This window comes from Mauremys mutica, chromosome 3 (assembly GCF_020497125.1).
Source record: "Mauremys mutica isolate MM-2020 ecotype Southern chromosome 3, ASM2049712v1, whole genome shotgun sequence".
Taxonomy (NCBI): Eukaryota; Metazoa; Chordata; order Testudines; family Geoemydidae; genus Mauremys; species Mauremys mutica.
This window is the reverse complement of record NC_059074.1, coordinates 100,377,278-100,401,762: the sequence shown is the minus strand read 5'-3', so window position 1 is coordinate 100,401,762 and position 24,485 is coordinate 100,377,278. Positions and strand designations below refer to the sequence as shown.

General features: G+C 43.0%; 1 protein-coding gene across 2 annotated transcripts in view; it reads right to left on the bottom strand.

Moving 5' to 3' along the window:
- The window catches only part of ENPP3 (ectonucleotide pyrophosphatase/phosphodiesterase 3), an 81,225-nt gene extending 60,122 nt beyond the window's left edge, over window positions 1-21,103 (bottom strand). For both annotated transcript variants that reach the window (XM_045009257.1, XM_045009258.1), the window contains exons 1-3: window positions 20,893-21,103; window positions 5,757-5,835; window positions 207-329 (exon numbers count right to left, since the gene is read on the bottom strand). In XM_045009257.1, coding sequence (XP_044865192.1) covers window positions 207-329; window positions 5,757-5,835; window positions 20,893-21,009 — 319 coding nt within the window. In that variant the 5' untranslated portion in view covers window positions 21,010-21,103. The remainder of the gene's footprint in view (window positions 1-206; window positions 330-5,756; window positions 5,836-20,892) is intronic.
- Between the last annotated feature and the right edge of the window lie 3,382 nt (window positions 21,104-24,485).

Below are 24,485 nucleotides of genomic sequence, written 5' to 3'. Positions count from 1 at the left end.
AACATGCATTCAACATACATACGACAGCCCCAGAATTCACCACGTGCCATAACAAGACTCTCAAATACAAAAGATGGCTGGGAGCCTTTTTTGCACCTGTACTTGTGGCAGAATAAGTAAACCTAGCACATTTCTCATTTCCCCTCCCTCCAGAAAAATTAAATAAAAAGACTAGGCTAACAAATCTCACATTTATGGGAACGTACTTGGTTCCAGGCAGGTACCCTCATAATCCCAGCAGCAGTTTTGACGCTCTTTACAGCCACCATCACACTGGCAGCCCTGCCCCTTTTTATTAAATGGTTCATTACATCTGTTTCTGCAGCTGACTGTAAAGAAAACAAAAGATGGTTTTAGCACTAAAGTTATTCCAATCCTTAAGAATACAACAATTAAATGGAACATGGCCAGGAGCCTAGAGTCAGAATGTTCTGAATAATTGCCAAAAACTATTTCCCGAATCACTTGTCAACACATTTAGTAAAATTAATAATATGAGCTTATTTCCATCAAAGTTGGGTGATGTCCACACAAAACTCTGTGTGTGTGTGTGTGTGTGTATAAAATTACGATAATTATAAAAATAAAAATAATATTATGATGAATAATGACCTGGGGAAAAGATGTGAAATTCAGAACAGGTAAAGAGGCCTTGTAAACAAAATTGAAAATAAAAAAATATTTAAACTATTAATTTTAAAGTTATATAAAGAGATACAGTCATATATGTTCATAAAGAACTTTGTGCCTAAACAGCTGTCTTGAATCCTCCCTTTTAAAGGTCCCTGAGGGTTTTGGCTTCAATCCTCTGAATGTGCTTAACATTATGCATTTTTCCCAAAGGCTGGGTAAATAGGTAATCCTTGCAACATGCCTTTAAGTGCAACGAATTCAGGCATTTTGGTCCAAAGGAAGAGAGGGTTCCTGTGGCAAGGTATACTACCCTTTAAAAATACAATCTGGAGCTTACAGGAAAGACATCCTGGGCACAATCAAGGAGCACCCTGCCCAGCAGGGCCGGTGCAACCATTTAGGCAAACTAGGCGGTGAGCTGGGGCGTGGGGAGGGCCGCCCGCAGTAACGGGGGAAACGCTCCCCGCCCCAGATCACCTCCACTCCGCCTCCTCCGCTGAGCACACAGCCCCCACTCTAAGTATCCTCCAATCGGTGCCGCAAGCCTGGGAGGGGAGGAGAATTAGAGCGGCACTGGCGTGCTCAGCGGAGGAGGTGGAGCTGAGGTGAGCTGGGGCGGGGTTAGCTGCCACAGAGCGGGGGGGCTCCCTAGGCGGGGTTAGCTGCCGTGGTGGGGTCTCCCCAGGAGGGGTTAGCTGCCACAGAGGGGTGGGCTCCCCTGGCGGGGTAAGCTTCTGTGGGGCGGTGAGTCTCCCCAGGCAGGGTTAGCTGCCGCAGTGGGGATCTCCCCAGGTGGGGTTAGCTGCTGCAGGGGGGGTCCCCGGGTGGGGTTAGCTTACGCAGGGGGGGAGAGTTTCCCCAGACGGGGTTAGCTGCCACAGGTTGGCTTCCCAGGCGGGGTTAGCTGCCATGGAGGTGGGCTCCTCGGGCGGGGTTAGCTGCCATGGAGGGGGGTAGCTGCTGCAGGGGCGGGCTCCCCAGGTGGGGGGCTGGCTTAGCTGCCGCGGGGGGGTAGGGCTAGCTTGGGGGGGGGCGCAAGGTGGAAGTTTTGCCTAGGGCTCAAAAATTCCTTGCACCGGCCCTGCTGCCCGGCTCTTGGAGCTGGGCTAAATAAACAGGAAAAGCAAGTTCAGCAGATGAGGGGAACCAGAAACTATGCTGGCAGCTATAAATTGCAGGCCCCGTTTCCCCACCCACACACCTCTGCCCCGCCCCGCAGGCACCTGGATGCTAGCCTGACCTGGGCACTAGAGATTTTGTTTCCTGACTCTGAGTTTGTTTGCTCTGAGGCACGGGCCTTGTGAACTTCCTTAAACTGCCCCTCCCCTGACCTGATGCCTAAGGGAAAGGGGAAAAGCTTGACTGTCACCTAGAACAATAAGAGAATTAGGAACTCTACTGGCAGAATCTGTTTGGATTCTTAAAGGGGACGCTTTCTTTTAAATTAGTTTGATCTTCTCCTTTCTCAGATTCTATCCAGTTCTAAAGTTAAGTTTGGAGGTTTGAGTGCCTCCAGTCACCAAAGCTATGGCAATAACACACAGGGAGAGAGTTCTCTCACACTGTGAAGCCCCAACCCATTTAGGGCTTTATAAGTCAAACCCAACTTCATCTGGAACCGAAAAGGTAGCCAATAAAAAGCATGTGCCTGCAAATGTATTGTAGATACATATCAGAGCACTTGTACTTCAAACTATCGTATTTGCACCAGAAATTTACTAGGTAGACCTGCAACTAGCCAGATTTACAATTCCACCACATTTGCAAAAATGCAGGTGCACATTTTGCATATGTACACTTCTCTGTTCTCTATCACTGACAATTTGTCAAGTGTTTTCTAGCTGAGTTCTAGTCTGTTACAAGAGGGTTTGGGTTGCTGCTGATTTTAATTAATGTATTGACATGCACCCAACATGAAAAGGTAATCCTACCTTGTTTTCCTACACGAATAATCCATTGAATGTCTGACCTTGTCTTTGGGACTTTCAACCATCCTAAGTCGTGAAGAAGGGTGGAATGGACCTAACTGAATTTAAGTTATTTTGCATTTAACATGCTGAGTCTCAGGGTATGTCTACACTGCACAGTTAATCTGGGTTTTTCTGGTTTTAGCTGAACCCCCCTACCATCCACATAGAAAAATCTCTGACCCAGGTTTGGAGATGCTTTAAGCCCAGCTTGTTTACCCAGCTGATGGGTGTCGGTTAGAGCCCAGGTTGGGTTCTATTCTAACTTGGGATGGCACCTGCCCAGTGTGCAATGAGATGCCGGCAAAATCACCTAAGTGTTAACAGTCCTCCACTGCCCTTCCCACAATTCTCTCTGAAGGACAAACAAGCTCTCCCACAATTGACTGAGAAAGACTCCTAGAGTTTCTCACTACAAAGAACCATGACATATGCCCCCAGACACACACGGACAAGTGCAGAAACAGTTAGGACATAGTAATGCAAATATGGCTTTGCTGTGGTGGTGCTCACACCCAGGCTAGACTAACCTGAATGCCAGTCACCCAGGTTACCTGTGCAGTGTAGATATAGCCTAACTCAGGAGCAGTGTAATCCTTTCTTTCTATTTGAAATGCAAGCTTTCATACTCCTAAGAATATTAAATTCCTTCTTATTATTTCTTTATAGAATATATAATAGAAAAATAGAATATTCAGGTGCAGCGGTCTAATTATATTTTTCAAAAACTTGAGATATTGCAGAATTATTATGGGCGCTATCATGAAATTTACTTTTAATACTTAAGTTTATCCAATAGGATCAAAGCCTTTATCACAAGATTTAATATCTCTGATTTTGTACTGCAACTGCTCGCTATTATGTTACTATTTCATAAGCTAGGCCAGTCATAATGAAAGTAGTAAGAGTAAAAGGGCTTGATTCACAATTGCCCTGCAGCTTGCAGTCAAATACACCAGGGCAAAGTGGTTATAAAAGATTGTATTCTGATCTGCTAACATTTTACACCACTTTACATCAATTTTGTACAGGCATAATTGATTCCACAGGGTGGAAAGCAATGGAGAATCAGGCTCTACACATCAATAAATGTTACATGGCAAGTTGACAATACATCATACTATTTGGTTAAGAGTCACTGAAGAGTTCATCATCATAATTACAAAGAATATCACAAGATGCCAGAAGAAGGAAACAAGCAAGAAAAATAATAAGTGGGGAAGAGTAGAGAAACAAGTTTAACACATTAACATAGGTACCGAAAGAATGAGGAAAAAACCATTTCATCATCATTTTGTGGCTGCACAGATAGAATTGTTTTAAACAAAGCTATCCAATTGTTGACATTGCACTGAGCTGGTTGAGACATTTTTGACAAAATAAAATTTCATCAAAGTAAGTTGTTTTGTCAAAGCCAAAATGTTTTATGGAGGCATATCGGTTTCAGCAAAGTTTTTGTTTGAAAGGGCCTTTTTTGGGTCAAGAATTCTCTGGTCTCTTCTGACAAGAGAGAGACCTAATTGAAAAGCTCAGGCTTTCGATCTGAAAACAGATGTTTTAATGCATTTCCATTTTGCAAAAGCATTCAGAAAGTTTTGATTTTCTTCCAGTGCAGAATTAAAACAAATTTTGAAACCTCAAGAATTGCCATGAAATAGAATTGTTGTCCTCCAGACTGCGCTACATTGCATTCTAACTAGACTAGTTCTCATTATTAATTAGAGCTGATCAAAAATCAGAATTTCCATCATATGGAAAATTCAGATATTTCAGTATGTTTTTGTATTGAATCAGGATGAAATGCTAAATAGCAAATTTTCTCATGGAATGGAAAGTTCAGACAAATGTCAGTTGGGAGCTGCTGTATACTTAGCTGGCCCATCACCCTCAGCTCTTAACCGAGACTCTCTCTCTTAATGCAGCATGATCATGTGACTCACATACTGCACAGTATCATCAGCTAGAGGGGAGAGTGTGGTCCATTGTGGGACCTTTGGTCTAGCCAGGGAGCCTGGCAACTGGAGGCCTAGGCACCGACTCCATGGGTGCTCTGGAGCACCCATGGGGGAAAATTGGTGGGTGCTCTGCACCCACTGGCAACACTCCACCCCAGCTCACCTCTGCCTCCGCCCCGCCTCCTCCCCTGAGCGCACTATGCGCCTCTTTTCCCCCCTAACTCCCAGCACTTCCTGCCACAAAACAGCTGTTTCGCAGCAGCAAGCACTGGGAGGGAGGGGGGAGGAGGGGAAACGTGGTGCGCTTGGGGAAGAGGCAGGGCCAGGGCCGGGATTTGTGGAAGGGGTTCAATAGGGGCAGGGAGGGGGCAAAGTTGGGGCAGGGACTTTGGGGAAGGGGTTGGAATGGGGACGGGGCAGGGGTAGAGTTGAGGCGGGGCCAGGAGCAGGGGGGCACGAGCACCCACCGGTGCCGGGAAAGGTTGGCGCCTATGACTGGAGGATAGCAGGGGCATGAGGCATCCGAACTACATCTCCTGTGAAGCACTGCAGTCGTTCACATGAATACAGATTAATGTCAAACTGACAAAAAATGAAGTGTTTCAACTTGGTTCAACTTATTGAATTGTTTCTATTTGAGATTGCCCAGCCTGAAACAAAATATTTTGTTTTGACTTTCCTAACAAAAATTTTTTAAAAATAAAAAAAAATCAACATTTACCCACAATTTTGCAGAATTTGCATTTTGGCAAAAAATTCCCAACCAGTTCTAATATTAAGCACTTCAAAGGTGTCAAATATACTTAATAAGTGGGGCACGAAAAGCATCCAGTGCTATTATGTACGAAGTATGTCACTTTGCAGTAATAATTTGCAATTCTCTAGTACCTTCTATCTCAACTTATTTTACAAACATTATTTAATTAACCCTCCCCATCCTTATGAGGCAAGTATTATCACCCCCATTTTACAGATGGGGAACTGAGGCACAGCCATTAAGGCCACATTTTTAAAGCTGTCCACCAATTTTGGAGGGCGGCTCCTTTTTATGTTGCCCACCCTGAGAAATCTAGGACCTAATTTTCACAAGTGTTGAGCAGCCACGGTTTATTTTTCGTGAAATTACAGGTCATCCTCTGTTTAAATGCTTTGCTGGATGGAAGCATAAATTAATATTGTACTGAAAATATTGTAAACGTACCTTGTACTTGGTCTTCATGTTTTAGTCCTAGTCCCAAGCCTAGTCCAAGTGATATAACCACCAAAGAGACTAAAAGAACCTGTCACAAAAAAGTCATATACTGTGAGGTATTTCATTTGCAGCTGACACAAAAATTGGAGGAGTGGTAAATAATGAAGAGGACAGGTCACTGATTCAGAGCGATCTGGATCGCTTGGTAAACTGGGCACAAGCAAACAATATGCATTTTAATATGGCAAAATGTAAGTGTTATAGCCCATAGAGCTAGCTTAGCTTTTTATTTTACTCAACAGTGACACAAGGAACCTACAGGCCTGTATCCTGTGTAAGGTATTGGCTTAAGTAAGTAGGGACAAAGAACGTACTTACAGAATGGGGAACTTTATGCTGGGAAGCAGTGACTCTGAAAAGATTAGGGGGTGTGGTGGATAATCAGCTGAACATGACCTCCCGGTGCAATGCTGTGGCCAAAGGAGCTAATGCAATCTTGGGTTCCATAAACAGGAAACTCTCAAGTAGGCATAGAGAGGTTACTATACTTCTGTATTTGGCGCTGTGGGCCCGGTATTGGAATATTGTGTCCAGTTCTGGTGCCCACAATTCAAGAAGGATGTGGTGAGGGATTGGGGGTCTCACAGCCAGTCCCACAGCTCCCCAGGCAGTGCTCAAACCATGGCTACCACCTGGAACCTGTGGAGAGAGGGGCTGGTGGAGCTTTAGCTCATTGAGAGCTTCACTCACAAAACTCCTGACTGGGGGAGATGTCCAGCCCCACTGATTGCCTCAAACGCACTACTTAAGCCAAAATGAAGCACAGGAAGGTGTCTGAGTAGCTATGTGAATTTTTGGCTGGCTGCTATTGTGGACCCTACCTACTCACCTGATTTCTGAGCCCTGCCTTCCAGCCAGTTCCTGCATCCCACCTCTTCCAACCCTCCTTTTCTCAGATCCCTGTCTGCTTCCAGTTCCTGCTTTCCCACCTCACTCCAGGACCTTGCTCCTACACCCTACCCCTGACTCAGACTCCAGCTCTGACCTTTGTCTTGACACATGATTCTGTATCCAGCTCTGCCCCCAGCACTGGTTCCTGGCTTCCAACTCTAACCATTAGGCATGACCGCCCACACCCTGGTACTTATACAATAAAATATAATAAACTGGAGAGGGTTCAGAGAAGAGCCACATGAATGATTAAAGGATTAGAAAACATGCCTTATAGTGATAGATTCAAAGAGCTCAATCTATTTGAAAAGTCATGGAAGATGGGAGAGATTCCATAAGACTGGAAAATGGCACTATATTTGCTGATCTATAAAAAGGGAAATAAGGACAACCCGGGGAATTACAGACCTGTCAGCTTAACTTCTATACCTGGAAAGATAATGGAGCCAATTAAGCAATCAATTTGCAAAGATCTTAGAAGATAATAATGTAATAAGTAACAGTCAGTATGGATTTGTCAAGAACAAATCATGTCAAACCAACCTGTTAGCTTTCTTTGACCAGGGTAATAAGCTTTGTGGATAGGGGGGAAGTGGTAGATGTGTTATATCCTGACTTTAGTAAAGCTTTTGATACTGTCTTGCATGACCTTCTCATAAACAAACTAGGGAAATGCAACCTAGATGGAGCTACTATAAGATAGATGCAAAACTGGTTGGAAAATCATTCCCAGAGAGTAGTTATCAGTGGTTCACAGTCATGCTGGGAGGGCATAACGAGTTGGGTCCCACAGGAATCGGTTCTGTTCAATATCTTCATCAATGATTTAGATAATGGCATACAGAGTACACTCATAAAGTTGGAGGACAATACCAAGCTGGGAGGAGGTTGCAAGTGCTTTGGAGGATAGGATTAAAATTCAAAATGATCTGGACAAACTGGATAAATGATCTGAAATAAATAGATGAAATTCAATAAGGACAAATGGGAAATACTCCATTTAGGAAAGAACACTCAGTTACACACATACTAAATGGGAAATGACTGCCTAGGAAGCAGTACTGTGGAAAGGGATCTGGGGATCAGAGCGGACCACAAGCTAAATATGAGTCAACCGTGTAACACTGTTGCAAAAAAAGTGAACATCATTCTGGGATGCATTAGCAGGAGTGTTGTAAGCAAGATACGAGAAGTAACTCTTCTGCTTTACTGCACACTGATTAGGCCTCAACTGGAGTATTGTGTCCAGTTCTGGGTGCCACGTTTCAGGAAAGATGTGGACAAACTGGAGAAAGTCCAGAGAAGAGCAACAAAAATGATTACAGGTCTAGAAAACATGACCTATAAGGGAAGATTGAAAAAATCGGGTTTGTTTAGTCTGGGAAAGAGAAGACTGAGAGGGGACATAACAGTTTTCAAGTACGTAAAAGGTTGTTACTAGGAGGAGGGAGAAGAATTGTTCTTCTTAACCTCTGAGGATAGGACAAGAAGCAATGGTCTTAAATTGCAGCAAGAGAGGTTTAGGTTGGACATTAGAAAAAACTTCCTAACTGTCAGGGTGGTTAAGCACTGAAATAAATTGCCTAGGGAGGTTGTGGAATTTCTGTCATTGGAGATTTTTAAGAGCAGGTTAGGAATGGTCTAGATAATAATTGGTCCTGCCTTGAGTGCAGGGGACCAGACTAGATGACCTCTCGAAGTCCCTTCCAGTCCTATGATTTAGCTTAACAAAAAGAAGGGTAAAGGGTGATTTGATTACAGTCTATAAATACCTACATGGGACACAAATATTTAATAATGGGCTTCAATCTAGTAGAAAAAGGTATAACCGGCTCTGATGGCTGGAAGTTAAAACTAGAGAAATTCATACAGGAAATTAAGAGTACATTTTTAACAGTGGCAGCAATTAACCATTGAAACAAATTATCAAGGGTAATGGTGGATTCACCATCACTGACATGTTTTAAAGCACGACTGTATGTTCTTCTAATAGATATGCTCCAGGAATTATTTTGAGGCAGTTCTATGGCCTGGGTTATACAGACTAGGTGATCACAATGATCCCTTCTGGCCTTGGAATCTTTGAACTTTATCACATATGCTGTCCATCAGTAGTATGTATGAATGCTAACAAATGAAAAAATTGGGGGGATCCTGAGCTGAGAGGTGTGAGAGACAGTCTGTAGTTATAGGCATAAAAGTAAAATTTGTGACGTGCTGCTTATATTTTAGCAAGAAGCTGCCACAAAAATGGCTCCCTTTGAACCAGTGAGTAATCCTATGTGGTAAACAAGGATGTATTTGCTTGCAGAGGAGAGAGGGACTGGTGAATCTATTGATTTGCTTTCCCTTAAAACAAAAAAGCTTCCTCATAACCAAGGAGGGAGGCAGCACTTGATAAAATACTTATGTTAAGCACATTGTCCTTGAAGTGATTACACTTTGATCTGAAGAAGTACAGCATATATTGATAATGTAGCACGCCATTCACCTTGCGTAATTTGAAAAAGTTGTACTTTAATCATGTCTCTTAGCATAGGTAAAAGATTTTAGACCATGATCAAATGTAAAAAAATCACTATCTTCCTCAATACCAAAATACTATTCTCTCAGCCATCATCTCTAGAACCCAAGTTCTCCCCTCCCTTCCTTGAAATAGCTGGGGGGAAAAGATACACCTGAAAGCTTTCCCAGTGGGTCATCAACACAAGGCTCAGGGGAACCAAGGATGGAAATAAACTCCAGAGTCTAGGAGACCTCACTTAGAATGCCCTGCCACCAATCCCCTAATAAAACCAAGGGACTAACAACTCAAACTAATTGCAATTATAGAAAAAAAAATAAAGAAACAGTCTGAAAAGTAGACAGGAGTAGGGACAAAACCTCTTAAAGATTTCTAGATGATTATTAATTATTATTATTTGTATTATCATAGTGCCTAAGAGCCCCAGTCATAGACCAAGACCCCTTTGTGCTAAGCGTTGTACAAACATGTACATTTCAACTGGCAACCATTTGATAACGAGTACTTATAATGAAACAGAGATGTTCTCTACATGCCCCATATGGGAAATCCCAATTAATAAGCAGGCAACTACTTTCTCTCCCAGAAGCAATTTCCTGATGTAGCCCTACACAGAGCATACTGTAGTAATCCATTCCCCAGATCACCGAATGCATGGATAACCCTGGTGAGGTCTGCTCTGCAACCCCAAGAAAAGGCCACCAGAAACTTCTTGCCAAGTACATAGGATGGAAAGCACTCTTGGCAACTTCTGCTACCAGAATACCCAGCAGCTGCTCTGGCTCTAACAAGATCTCTAGGTTGTTAGTCTGTGTAACAAATGGTAGGTATGCTCAGGATGCCAATACAATTTCCACCATTTCCTCAATTATCATCCCCATCATCTTATATGGGTGCATCCTCAGTCAGCAAGTTCTTATCCTTATACCAGTGTCTGTTAGACAGGAGGCAAGCTACATCGGCCAGGTCAGAGGAGATGGATCTATCATGCTGAGTGGAGGAGTGGATTTAAGAACAAGGGCTGAGAGGGCAAACTAGGGAGGCCCAATCGTAGGCATCAGCATGTGATTTAGGGGCTAGAGAGGCCTGTGGGTGTATGGTAGGCAAGAGGAGCAGACTCGGGGCAGCTAAAGATACATGCTGGTTGACAGCCACAAGTGAGAAGTTACAGCTCACTTCCCTCAGCCTAATCTGCAATCAGGACACACAGTCTCCTTACCCACCTGAAGAAGGGCCATAATGCAGACCTGTGAAGTCTCCCATTTTCTCCAGGAGACTATTTCAGGTCTTCTTCCCAGGCTCCTGAGCTGGAAGCTTCATCTCTCAAAGTAACAAGGAGACTCAATAGGAAATTGTGGTTAGAGCATCTCACTTTACACCCTTCCCCCAGTAATAGACTGCAGCAATTTAGCTGAAAATGACCATAGAGACTAGGAGCCAGATGAAGAAACTAAGGAGGATGCTCATACCTGATATGACACAAACAAATGAGCCCTCTCTGGCTTCTGTTCCTCCCCCTCCCAGCTGTGGCCCTTTCCCCACCTGCATCTGCCCTAACATCCCACAGCAGGGTTCATCTAGGAGGCTCCTTTCCAGCCTCAACTGCTACCAAGCTCCATGTAATCAGGTTCAAAGGGGTAGCTGCTGAGTCTCTCCCTCCACTCTCCAGCTCCATGCTCCTGCCTTTGCAAGCTCGCCTGAGCTAATGGTAGCAGTTCCTTCTTTCTCTACCTTCCCTTGTTTCAAGATGCTGGGGACCACTGCTGGGTTAAGGGAAGTAAGTGCTTCTCTAGCACCCCCGGAGGAAAAATGTCCAAAGGAGGGATTGAAGAAAGAAGGGTGGAAAGAGAGAAGTGGGTGGAAAATAATTTCCCAAAGGGGAATTTAAAGCCTTCATCAGAGGCTTCATCATCTCTTATGCCACACAGGAGTAATCAAACACCTTAAATTGCAAAAGAGTTGTGCCTGTGGATACAACAGCTGGCAAAGCATGACTGAGGTTATGGAATGAAAGACTATGAGCAGTCGGATGCACTAAAATAGATCTGGAACCCCAGGAGGACCTTCCCGGAAGGGCCGACACAGACTGGTCAACGTGGTGATGCCTGAACCACCTGCGCAAGCAAATCGGTAGATCAAAGACTAATATGATCAAGTGGGCAGGGCCGGCCTCAGGCACCAGCTCAGCAAGCAGGTGCTTGGGCCAGCCAAGGGGAAGGGGCAGCACGTCGGGCTCTTCAGCAGCAATTCGGCGGCGGGTCCCTCGGTCCCTCTCGGAGGAAAGGACCTGCCACCGAATTGCCACTGAAGAAGAAAGTGGTGCGGTGGAGCTGCCGTCAATCGTGATCGCGGCTTTTTTTTTTTCCCGCCGCTTGATATGGGCAGCAAAAACCCTGGAGCCGGCCCTGCAAATGGGGCGACTCTAATGACATGAATATATGAGTGCAGTGAAGTGCAGACCATGGAGCACCTGCTGGTTTGCTGACTCTTTGTGGAGACCTATAGGAAGGAGGACCTTGCTGCAGCAACGGAAAAGACCATCACTTGTACACAGTTCTGGAAAATCATCTAGTTTGTGACAAGAATAAGAAGCTGCCACCTTTAAAAAGAAATGGAGAAAACAAAGAATTGATATCCATTTGAATGAAATTAAGGCCTTGGATGTAGATTATGCTTCTGCCCCCTCCCCAGAGAAGCTCAGAACCCTCATCAATCTAAGCTACAAAATCAACAAACTTTTGTCCCAAAAGGTTGAATTTGCTTTATTCTGTTTAAAGCAAAACTACTGGAAATCTGGCAAAAGAGCTGGCAAGCTGTTTGCATATAGACTTAAGCAAAAGGCTAACAGAAATAAGATTGCTGCTATTCACGATAGTAGCAATAAATTATCTACAACACAGTTAGATATTAATAAACAATGTCAACAGTTTTATACAAAACTATATTTAGCTGAAGAGGGAATCTGTAAAGATTCACTAGATCACTTTTATAGTGGATTGTCTCTGCCATAGATCTCTGACTCTCAGAAGAAACTTTTAGATGCCCCTCTAGAAATTGTGGCTATAAAAGAAATTAAGGTCGGAATGCCTCCTGACAGGTTCCCAACTGAATTTTACAAAAAGTTCTGTGAAACTTTAACACTTAGATTATTGAATATGTTCAATGAGGCCAAGAATGAGCAAATTCTCCCACCTACTCTAAGAGAAGCTATAATTTCAGTTATTCCTAAACCTGGGAAAGACTTTGGACTAAGTAGTAATTACAGGCCAATTTCTTTAAACAATTGTGGCACTAAGATTTTCATTAAAGCTCTTGATATGCAACTGGACAAAGTCCTCTCACACTTTATACAGATAAATCAGGTAGGCTTCCTTCATAATAGACATAGCTCAGATAATTGGCATCAACTGTCAATTATCAGTATTCTGAGAGATTCTAAAGAACCCTTAGCTGTCATTTCTTTCGCTGCCGAAAAGGCCTTTGACCACATAGCCTGGGACTATCTTTTTCATGTGTTAGCAAAATTTAGTTTTGATAAACATATATAGCTTGGATTAAGCTTTTATGCTCTATCACAGTTTTCAGGGTAGTTACCAAAGGTACTATTTCTGCCCCATTTCCATTATAGAGAGGTAAACAGCAGGGCTGCCCCCTTTCTCCTCCTCTGATCAATTTAACTTTAGAACCCATAGCCATTGCCACCCAAGCAATTCAACACATTCATGGCATCAAGGTAGTCAAACAGATGCTCTATGCAGATGACGCTCTTGTAGATGTATCTCAGCTCAAGGTTACCGTTCCTAATCTTCGAACCACTATTAATACATTTGTACTCCTCTCAGGATAGAAAATTAATTGAGGTAAATCAGAAATCTCAGTCATTAACAAATATGCCCACAAAGGCCTTTTCTCAAATTGGGATTTCCAATGGCAATCGTCTTATATGAAATATTTAGGAATACTGATTCCCAGTAATATTCAGGACATACCTAACATAAATATAGAACCAATTATTGCGCAAGTGGCTAACAATTTGGGGAGATGGAGTTCATTAACCCTCCATTTGTGGGGTAAAATTAATATACTGATGATGAATGTCCTTCCTAGAATTTTGTATGTCCTGAGAGGTCTCCCTATTTCTATTCCTCAAACTTACTTTAAGAAATTCAATAATATTTTCAGAACCTTACTTTAGGGCACAGATAAGAAACCTAGACTGGCTCTGAACAAATTACAGCTTCCCCTTTCTCTGTGAGGATTTTGTCTTCTCAGCTTGGAAAATTATCTTATCTCCCTTTATTGAGCCAGGCATCTTTGTGGTTATTAAATATGACCACACAGACTCCACTTTTGGTTCATATTGAATGAGAACTGGTATATCTTCTCCTCCTTTCAGGCATAGTAGGGGCAAATTATTATAGATTTGATAGCTCCAGAAATCCCACAATAATGGCTGTGAGGCAAGCTTGGTAAAACATAGCTGGAAAATTCTGCTTGCATCCATTCTTCCATGTAGAGGCAGTCCTATGAACCAATCCTATCATTAAAATGTGTGGCAAAACCTTGATGTGGAGGGATTGGGTGGACAGAGGAATTATGACTGTGTCACAGCTAATTGACAATGATAAATTAAACCATTTCTAGATCTTCAGCAACAATTTGGCTTGACCTGCTGTCAGGGTTCCCTCCCTACTCTGAACTCTGGGGTACAGATGTGGGGACATGCATGAAAGACCCCCAAGTTAATATTTCACCAGCTTAGGTTTAAAACTTCCCCAAGGCACAAATTCTTCCTTGCCCTTGGATGGTATGCTGCCACCACCAAGTGAGTTAGACAAAGATTCAAGAAAAGGACCAGTTGGAGTTCCTGTTTCCCTAAAATATTCCCCAAGCCCCTTTACTCCTTTTCCTGGGGAGGCTTGAGAATAATATACCAACTGAATAGGTAACCAAGGTGAGCACAGACCAGACCTAAAAACCCAATTAGATTATTAAAAAACAGAACTTTATTATAAAGAAAAAAGTAAAAGAAGCACCTCTGTAAAATCAGGATGGAAAGTAATTTTACAGGGTAATAAGATTCAAAACACAGAGGATTCCCCTCTAGGCAAAACTTTAAAGTTACAAAAAAACAGGAATAAACCTCTCTCTTAGAACAGGGACAATTCACAAGCTAAAACAAAAGATAATCTAATGCATTTCCTTCCTATTGCTTACAATTTGTAATCTTAGATGCTTAGGGTACGTCTATACTACCCACCGGATCGGCGGATAGTGTTCGATGTATGGGGGATTGATTTATTGCGTCTCGTCTGGATGCAATAAATCAATCCGCTAATTGATGCCCGTACTCCACCTCAGCAGGAGGAGTAAGCGCAGTCAATGGGGGCACCACGGCAGTCGACTCGCCGCTGTGAGGACAGCCAGATAAGTCAAACTAATATACTTCAACTTCAGCTACGCAAATAGCATAGCTGAAGTTGCATATCTTCATTTGAATCCTCCCCCACAGTGTAGACCAGCCCTTAGTTCAGGTATGGCTTTGGGAGATGTATTTTCCCTGCCCTGATTCCTCACTGACCCAGAGAGAACACAAAGAGAGACAAAACAAAAAACTTTCCCCCACAGATCTGAAAGTATCTTCTCCCCTTATTGGTCCTTTTGGTCAAGTGCCAACCAGGTTATTTGAGCTTCTTAACACTTTACAGGTAAAGGAGGGATTTTATGCTACCCTTAGCTGTATGTTCATGCCATCTGGAAATATCTCCAGTTAAAGCATTTATTTATAAATGTATTTGGACTGGATGTATCGGGAGCTCCATAACCTCCAGAACTTTTATTATTTTGGAGGAAACTTCTTGGAGTCATTTGGCCGGTGGGATACTTTGATGATTTTCTGGCCCAAAAAACTCTGCCAAAGATTGATAATTTGAGAGTTGCTTGGAATAGAGATTTGAATACACAACTATCTCCAACCCATTGAAATACAATTGTTCCTAATGTTAAAAAGCAACTACAGCCCTGAGACTATGACTTATTCACCAAAAGACACTTTTTCAAATATGCTGATCTCCACAAAGACTAATAGGCAGAGCCATCCCTAGCTATGCTGGGGCCCTACGCAACCCTGCCCCTCATGGCCTTCCCAGGAAAGTGGGGATGGCTTGGGGGACAGTGCCCCCCAGCACTCACCGGCAGCACGACTAGGACCAGGTTGCTGCATTTCCCGCTGCTGATGAGTGCAGGCACAGCCCTGCTGCAGACTTCAGAGAAGTGGGGGCAGGGCTGGGGCGGAGCAGAGGTGGGGTAAGGGCAGTGGTGAGCTTGAGCCGGTTCGCACCAGTTCGCACGATCCGGTTGTTAAATTTAGCAGCCCTTTTAGAACCGGTTGTTCCAGGACAACCAGTTCTATTAGGGCTTTATTTAACAAAAGCTCCAGCCCAAGCTCACTTCCCCCTCCTCTCCTGCTCTGCCCCCCTTCTCCTCCCCCTCCCCTGCTTCCCGCGAATCAGATGTTCGCGGGAAGCCTGAACAAGCAGCAGGCAGGCAGGTAAGCTGGGGCCCGGGGGGGAGGGGAGGTGCGGCTGGCTCAGCAGCTCCCGGTCCCAGAGCACGGCTCCCTCCAGCCTGGTCCCGGCCCCCGCCGAGCGCCCCCCGCTTCGGCTCCACAGCTCCAGCCCGGCCCCGCGGAGCCAGTGCTGGTCCCGGCCCCCACGGTTGCAGCTCAGGCCCCGCGGCGCCGGTGCTGGTCCTGGCCCCCGTGGTTGCAGCTCCGGCCCAGCTCGGGACCCGCAGCTCCGGCCCGGCCCGGGGAGTCGGGCCCCACAGCTCTGGCCCAGCCCGGCCCGGCCCGGGGAGTCAGGCCCCGCGGCTCTGGCCCCGATGCCGGCCGAGCAGCTCCAGCGCAGCCCGGCCCGGCCCGGGGAGTCGGGCCCCGCAGTTCCGGCCAAGCGGTGCCTGCTGTAGTCCGGCCGGGCTCGGGGAGTTGGGCCCCACGGCGCCGGTCATGGTCCTGGCGGAGTGGACCCGGTCCCGGCTCCAGGCAGTGTGGTAAGGGGGCAGGGAGGGGGTGGGTTGTGGGGGGTTGGATAGGGGTCAGGACGGTCAGAGGGCAGGGAACAGGGTGAATGAATGGGGGCAAGGGTCCCGGGGAGCAGTCAGGAAAGAGCAGGGTTGGATGAAGTGGTGGGGGCACTCAGGGACAGAGAGAAGGGGTGGTTGGATGGGGTAGGGGTCCTGGGGGGCCATCGAGAATGAGAGGAGGGGTTGGGTGGGGCGGCAAGGGGCAGTCAGGGGACAGGGAAGGGGGGGATGGGTCAGGGGTCCCGGGGGTGTGTGTCAAGGAACATGAGGGGTTGGATGGGGCACGACCCCCCCTGGGGGGGACAGGCATGACCCCCCCCTGGGGAGGGAGGAGGGAACCGGTTGTTAATATTTTGGCAGCTCATCACTGGGTAGGGGTGGACCAGGGTCGGGGCTTTGGGGAAGAGGTGGAGTGGGGTGGGGCTGGGGCAGAGCAGAGGTGGGAAGTGGCGGTAGAGGTGCCTCAAATTTCCTGGTGGCCTACGCAGCTGCATACTTTGTGTATGGGTAGGGACAGCCCTGCTAATGGTAATGGGCCTCATAAATGCTGACCGCTGTTGGAAATAATGAGGAGTCCAGTGGCACCTTAAAGACTAACAGATTTATTTAGGCATAAGCTTTCCTGGGTGAAAAACCACTTCTTCAGATGCTGTTGGAAATGTGGCTCCTTGGTACACGTCTACCTCGATATAAAGCTACCCTTGGGAGCCAAAAAATCTTGCTGCGTTATAGGTGAAACCGTGTTATATCGAACTTGCTTCGATCCACCAGAGTGTGCAGCCCCACCTGCCCAGAGCGCTGCTTTACTGCATTATATCTGAGTTTGTGTTATATCGGGTCACGTTATATTGAGGTAGAGGTATACTACATTATTTCATATGTTGTGGGAGTGCCCTTGTATCAAGAATTTCTGATATGAAGTGGGTCAAAGGGTCAATCTGATATTGAATGCTAAATTACAGCTCTCCCCCCTTAAGTTTTATTCTTAGATACATTCCTAATAGGTGGCCATTATCTGTTAACAAGGCAGCATGGTTCCAATAAGCAGCTTTGGTTACTAAAAAATTAATCTTGCAAAAATGGAAAAGTCAATCCCCACCAAATATTGATGCCTGGCTCAGTGATGTGACTGACCTTGCATCTAAGGAACAACTGGCATTCCACAGAAAGAGAATGCCCAAAAAATTCCAAGCAATTTGGGCTGAATTGTTAGAGGTCTATGATTAACAACTATGGAGATATGTATGTGTTGCTTCCCTTCCCCTCCCTTTATCCTAACCTTCTTTATTTACTTTGTGTATTATGATGAATCTGGTATTTTTGGTATATTTGTTATATTTGGAAAAATAAATAAAAATTAAAAATACAATATATGCAACTGAGGTAATGCATATTCATCAACATAAAAATGTTTACATAAAAGCCCTAGATTTCTGAACATTCAGCCTTAAAATATACAAACACTGTGGTCCCTCCAGCTCATAATGACACAATACACACAAGTCTCAGGGTGGTCTGGTAGGAATAAGAAGCCAAAGAAATATCTTTGGAGCAGCCATAACACTGAACAATAGCGCTTATTAATGTATCAGAACTATCCAAAAACGTTGATGAATGAAGTATAGGTATGATTGAATTCTCCTGTACCAGGATTTTTTTTTAAATAGACAGTAATTTGAAGAGCATTGTAATCATGTGGAATGATCAGAATTACTAGATACTAGGGCTGTCAAACAATTAAGCATGATTAATCATGAGATTAAAAAATATTTGCAATTAATTGCAGTTTTAATCGCACTGTTAAACAATAATAGAATGCCATTTCTTTAAATATTTATGGATGTTTTCTAAATTTTCAAATATATTGATTTAAATTACAACACGGATACAAAGTGTACAGTGCTCACTTTTTTATTACAAATATTTGCATTGAGAAAAAGATAAAAGAAATTTCAATTCACCCCATACAAGTACTGTAGTGCAATCTCTTTATCGTGAAAAGAACAGGAATACTTGTGGCACCTTAGAAACTAACTAATTTATTTGAGCATAAGCTTTCGTGGGCTACAGCTCACTTCATCGGATGCATGCGGTGAAAAATACAGTAGGAAGATATATATATATATATATATGTATATACACAGAGAACATGAAACAATGGGTGTTACCATACACACTATAAGGAGAGTGATCAGTTAAGGTGAGCTATTATCAGCAGGAGAGAAAAAGAACTGTTTGTAGTGGTAACGAAAATGGCCCATTTCCAGCAATTGACAGGAAGATGTGAGGAACTATAGGGAGGGAGGGAATGCATGGAGAAATAGTTTTACTTTGTGTATTGGCCCATCCATTCCCAGTCTTTATTCAAGCCTAATTTAATGGTGTCAAATTTGCAAATTAATTCCAATTCAGCAGTCTCTCGTTGGAGTCGGTTTTTGAAGTTTTTTTGTTGTAATATTGCGACTTTTAGGTCTGTAATCGAGTGGTCAGGGAGACTGAAGTGTTCTCCAACTGGTTTTTGAATGTTATAATTCTTGACGTCTGATTTGTGTCCATTTATTCTTTTATGTAGAGACTGTACCCGGTTTGACCAATGTACAGGGCGGGCCTGAGTTCCCCCCAAAACCTCCCAACTCCTGAACAGACACAGGAGGAATTGACATGGACTGTGGCTTCTACCAGAGGAGAAGGTCTCTGGGCTGTTTCCCAACCCACATGGTGAATCAGTGAAGCGAGCAAATCCACCAATAAGCGCAGTACCCACCAAGGTAGAGGAGGAACTTTGTCACAGTGTGTATATATATATAAATCTCTTCCTACTGTATTTTCCACTGCATGCATCCGATGAAGGGGCTGTAGCCCATGAAAGCTTATGCTGAAATTAATTTGTTAGTCTCTAAGGTGCCACAAGTACTCCTGTTCTTTTTGCGAATACAGACTAACACGGCTGCAACTCTGAAATCTGAAATTTATTGTGAAAGTACAACTTAAAAATGTAGAACTTTTTTTATATAACTGCACTCAAAAATAAAACAATATAAAACTTTAGCGTCTACAAGTCCACTCAGTCCTACTTCTTGTTCAGCCAATCACTAAGATTAACAAGATTGTTTATATTTATGCGAGATAAAGCTGCCTGGTTCTTATTTACAATGTCATCTGACAATGAGAACAGGCATTTGCATGGCACTGTTATAGCCAGCATTGCAAAGTAAATTGGTATTCTATTATTGTTTAACAATGTGATGTAAACTGTGATTCATTTTTTTAATTTAATTAATTTGTTTTGAGTTAATCGCTTGAGTTAACTGTGATTAATTGACAGACCAACTAGATACCTAACTATACAATCTCACTCTACTACTCCAAGTCCCTCATGCATCTCATCTTTTCCAGTTAATCCTCCACTCCCAATTAGTCTCCCTTATAATCTTTTTATTTTGTTCACAGAACAGTCTAAAACACAGATTTATGTTCAAAAAGAAAATAAAAAGGCTTTGGGGGACCTTAGTTCTATTTGTCTTCTAGGTTTTTAATATTTTACTATCTCCTTTAATAAAGTGAATGGGAAATGTCAGTTTTGGATTGAGTTTATACAGTTCTCACAGATTACATGGTTAAATAGGGTTTGGTTTGGCCTATTTAAACTGGTTCTGTTTGTTAGAATGATTCTAAGTGGTGTTGAATTGCTCTCTGTGGCAGTACCTAATGCCATTCAGACTTTTCTGCATGGCTATGTTTTCATTATTACTTAAGTTTCCAGTGTCATAGATTCCTTCCCGCCCACCTTTAGAAGTGAGTTTCTTGACTTTTTTGGTTACAGAGAAAAGCTTGAAAAAGTGCACTGAGCATACCACAAGGTTCCAATAAGATCCCCAAATTTATATTTACAAGCCAATCTCATTAGGGAGAAGGGGGAATTGACCCCCTAATACCTTAATATTTTGGGTTGGCGATATTATCTGCATCTCTACTCTTTGTACTTTGGTGCAAGGGTATTATTCACCAGTTACTTGTCTGTGTTTTCTGATTTACAAATGAAATATCTGAACACACACAGACCAAAAATAAAATAAAATAAAAATAACAGCTCCCTTAGCCATGAAAGCAAGAAGCTACCTTTTCTCATTTTAAACAAATACATAACATATAAAGTGCTAAATACATTTTAATAGGCTCTTAGGCTAATACAACAAACATAATAATGTTGCAATAAAGGTGAGGCGGTGAATGCACAGGCTTATTTATTTTGTGTTGCAGTTCATTGAAGACTTAGGTTTTGTTTTTGCCATGTAAAAAAAGAACTGTTAGTGTACTTCAGTAAAGCATAAAGTGCAGATTTATAGTGATAACATAATAGCTCTGACATTGTTGAGGCTGCCTGACCAATACTGTAAAATTCATAGAGTCCTGCCAGAGAAGTTCATACATCTGTCCTGTAGAATTCCAATCCCATTAGGTATAGACTGGACAAGTTTATATAGTTAAATTAAACATGGTGAAACTTCTCGCTAACAAATATCAAGTTCATAATGCAATAACAACAACATTCAGAATTCTGAAAGAAACAGAACAGTCACTACTTACGCCACAGAGTATCTTATATTTCAGAAGTGTTTTTTTCTTAACAATTTCCTCTGTTTGTAAACCCATTAACTCCATCTGGCTGCTTTGATGTACATTTGTTTCTTTGTCAGAGAGCATTTTGCTGTGAGTAGTATCTTCTGATATTGCTATAGTCCTTTATCTCCTTTTTCAGCTCAGCTACAGCCAACATTTCATCTTGGCATGAACTGAACACCTGGCACTGTGGTTTCAGGATTTTAATGAGATCAGAGTCCCTGAGTCATAGGGCTGCAGTAAGTCACAATAACAGGGAGACACACTGAGCAGGGTCAAAGTGTGAGAAGCATGATCAAGGTCACAGTTTTGGTTGTGGTCAGTACATGTAGGGTTTTTTGTGTTTGTCATTTAAGATAAGAAGAGCACTTGAAAATCAGAGTTTAGGATTAATTTGTGAGCAAACAGTAAAGCAATCAAATAAAAAAAATAAGTGAAATTCAAATACTTGATTAAAAGCCTCTCTTCACTTCAGCATGCCATTCATTATCCTCAAAGTTGCATAAAAAGTATTCAGCCAAATCCATTGTCATAAGTGGATTTTTGTCTTGGATTCTATACCATATCTTTTTCCATGCTTCCATTGTGTTTTGAAGTCCTTTCTCTTTCTTCTGTATCAATCCTGCCTTAAAATTCAATTTTTCCATGAAGCCTTCCAGTTAAAATTCATCAATAATGGAATAGATATTTTAGTTTAAAAAAAACACACCAGTATTGCCCACTCTAACCCATTCCCAAACGATAAGCAAGACAACAAAAATAATTAAACTGACTTAAAAATCATGAGGCCAAGCCCTGGTGCTAGGGGCGCTGCAAGGCTGCAGTGAGGTAGCTCCTCACTTTCAACTACAGTATCCTTCCCATGCCCTCTGGCCCCAGCTCCGCTGATTCAGTGCTGGGGCATCCAGCCCTAAGGGGGCCAAGAATGGCATGGTGTAATCTTTCAGGGAGAAACCCCACCGGTGCATTTGAAAAAGAGAGCAGGTAGCCCCTAAAAGTAGTAAGGTGACCTGCCCCCTCCCCCACAAGTCCCCTGTAATTCAAACACTGTTCTCTCCTCCCTCTTTCCTTCACCTTTTCTCTCCTACACCTTCCTCTGTGTCCCCTTCTGGGCCCTGTCATGCAGCTCCTCAAGCATCTGGTATCACTTCAGCATGCAGGGGCAAAGTGCAGTTTGGCCTGGACCCCTCCTCCTCCTCCTGCTTCTGGCTTCTAGCACTAAATTCCATAGCACCTCTGTTAATCCCTATGTCCAGTTAGCCGAAAGTTTCAGATATCCCCTTGGCCTGTACAAAGAGGAGTGTACTGTAGTTCTCAGGGTGCAGAAGTTATCTTACTGGACTACCTGCAAGCATTTTAGGAGCAACACAAAACAGTAAAGCTCAAAAGATGGTCTATTATGATGGATACAGAATGATGCTGGTGCATGGTAAGGCAAGCACCATAGCAGCATCTGAGTCTGTGGTGCTCACATTTGTCAGAGCAGAGTATGAATCACCTAACAGCTATTAGAATATTTTTCTTTATAAAATACATATTCACTTTGTGACAGGTTTGGTCACAGAGACCCCCTTGGTACTGTCACCTGACATGCTGGAATGACCTCTGAGCCCGTTTTCCCTGCCAGCTTGAGACTCCAGAACCCTGCCTTGTTGAGCCAGACATGCTAGCCTCCTGCAACACAGACCCAAGGTTTGGTCCATGCCCCCAAAGCTGCAGACTTTAACCAAAAACTGCTCAGCAGGTCATCTATCTCCAGCACCCAGACACTCAACTCCCAATGGGATCCAAACCCCAAATAAATCCGTTTTACTCTACATAAAACTTATCCAGGTATTAATCACTTACTCTGGTTTTACTAATAAACAAAAGTGATATTATTAGGTATAAAAATTAGGATTTAAGTGGTTTCAAGTAATAACAGACAGAACAAAGTAAGTTACCAAGCAAAATAAAATAAAACATGCAAGTCTAAGCCTAATACATTAAGAAACTATTTACAGGTAAATCTCACCCTCAGAGATGTTTCACTAAACTTCTTTCACAGACTAGACTTCTTCCTAGTCTGGGCCCAATCCTTTCTCCTGGTACAATCCTTGTTAGTTCCAGCAGACATCTTAGGTGGAAAGCAGGGGTGTTTTCATGACTGTGACCCCCTTTATTCTGTTCCACCCCATTTTATAGCTTTAGCACAAAGCAAGAATCTTTTGTCTCTCTGGGTCCCCACCCCTCTTTCTAAATGGAAAAGTACCAGATTTAAGATGGATTCCAGTGTCATGTGACCTGGTCACATGTTCTGTGAGACCTTCTTCATCACCCAGGTCATGAACACAGGAAGGTAGAGTATAAGCTTCGTAATGATACCTTACAAGAGACCTTTTGCATAAAGCATATTTGAGTTACCTTATATACACATTCATAAGCATATTTCCATAAAACAGTATGGAGTACAACAAATAAAAATATTTTTTCACATTTATTTTAACCCACCACAACAGGCAAATATGTATATATGTAAGCATACAAAGTATGTTGCAGTATGAGAAATAACGTTAGGGGAAAATTCCCATTAGCTACTATGGGAGATGGCCTGAGAAAGGACTGAAAGACTGAGCCCACTATATATACTGAAAATCAAATATGTTTGCTCCTTGCTTCATTAACTTACTTGAGGATACCTGAAGCAGGAGAATCCCACAAAACTCAGAATTTGCAAAAGCCTTCACATGCTTCTGCATCATCTGCAATGTTATAGAAATAACAGAATCATAGAAATGTAAGGCTAGAAGGGACGTTGTGAGGCCATCTAGTCCAACCCCCTATTCTAAGGCAGGATCAAGTAAATCTAGACCATCTCTGACAGATGTTTCTCTAAACTGTTCTTTAAAATCTCCAGAGATGGGGATTCCACAACCTCCCTTCCAGGACTTAGCTATCCCTATGGTTAGAAAGTTTTTCCTAATATCCAACTTATAATTCTGTTGCCATGGAATAAACTCATTACTTCTTGTCCTACTTTCAGTACATAGGGAGAACAATTGCTCACCATCATCTTTAGAACAGCCCTTGCAATATTTGAAGTCACTCATCAGGTCCACCCCTCAGTCTTCTTTTCTCAAGAATAAGCATACCCATTTTTTTAACTTTTCCTCAGATCTTTTATCATTTTTTTAGCTTTCCTTGAGACTCTCTCCAATTCGTCCAGATTTTCCTTAATGTGTGGCACCCAAAACAGCAAACAATACTCCAGCTGAGGCCTCTCCAATGCTAAGTAGAATGGGACAATTACCTCACGTACAACATCCTGTTACACCCCAGAATGATATTAGCCTTTTTCACATTTGCATCACATTGTTGGCTCATATTCAATTTGTGATCCACTATAACCCCCAGATCCATTTGAGCAATACTACTCCATAGGAAGTTAAAATCCTTTTTGTATTAGTGCATTTGATTTGCCCTTAGTAAGTATAGTAGTGTAGTACTTTGCACTTGTGTAAGCAGAGTCCGAATGAGCTCTCCCCTGACATCTAGTGGGTGAACTGTGGAAAAAGACTTCA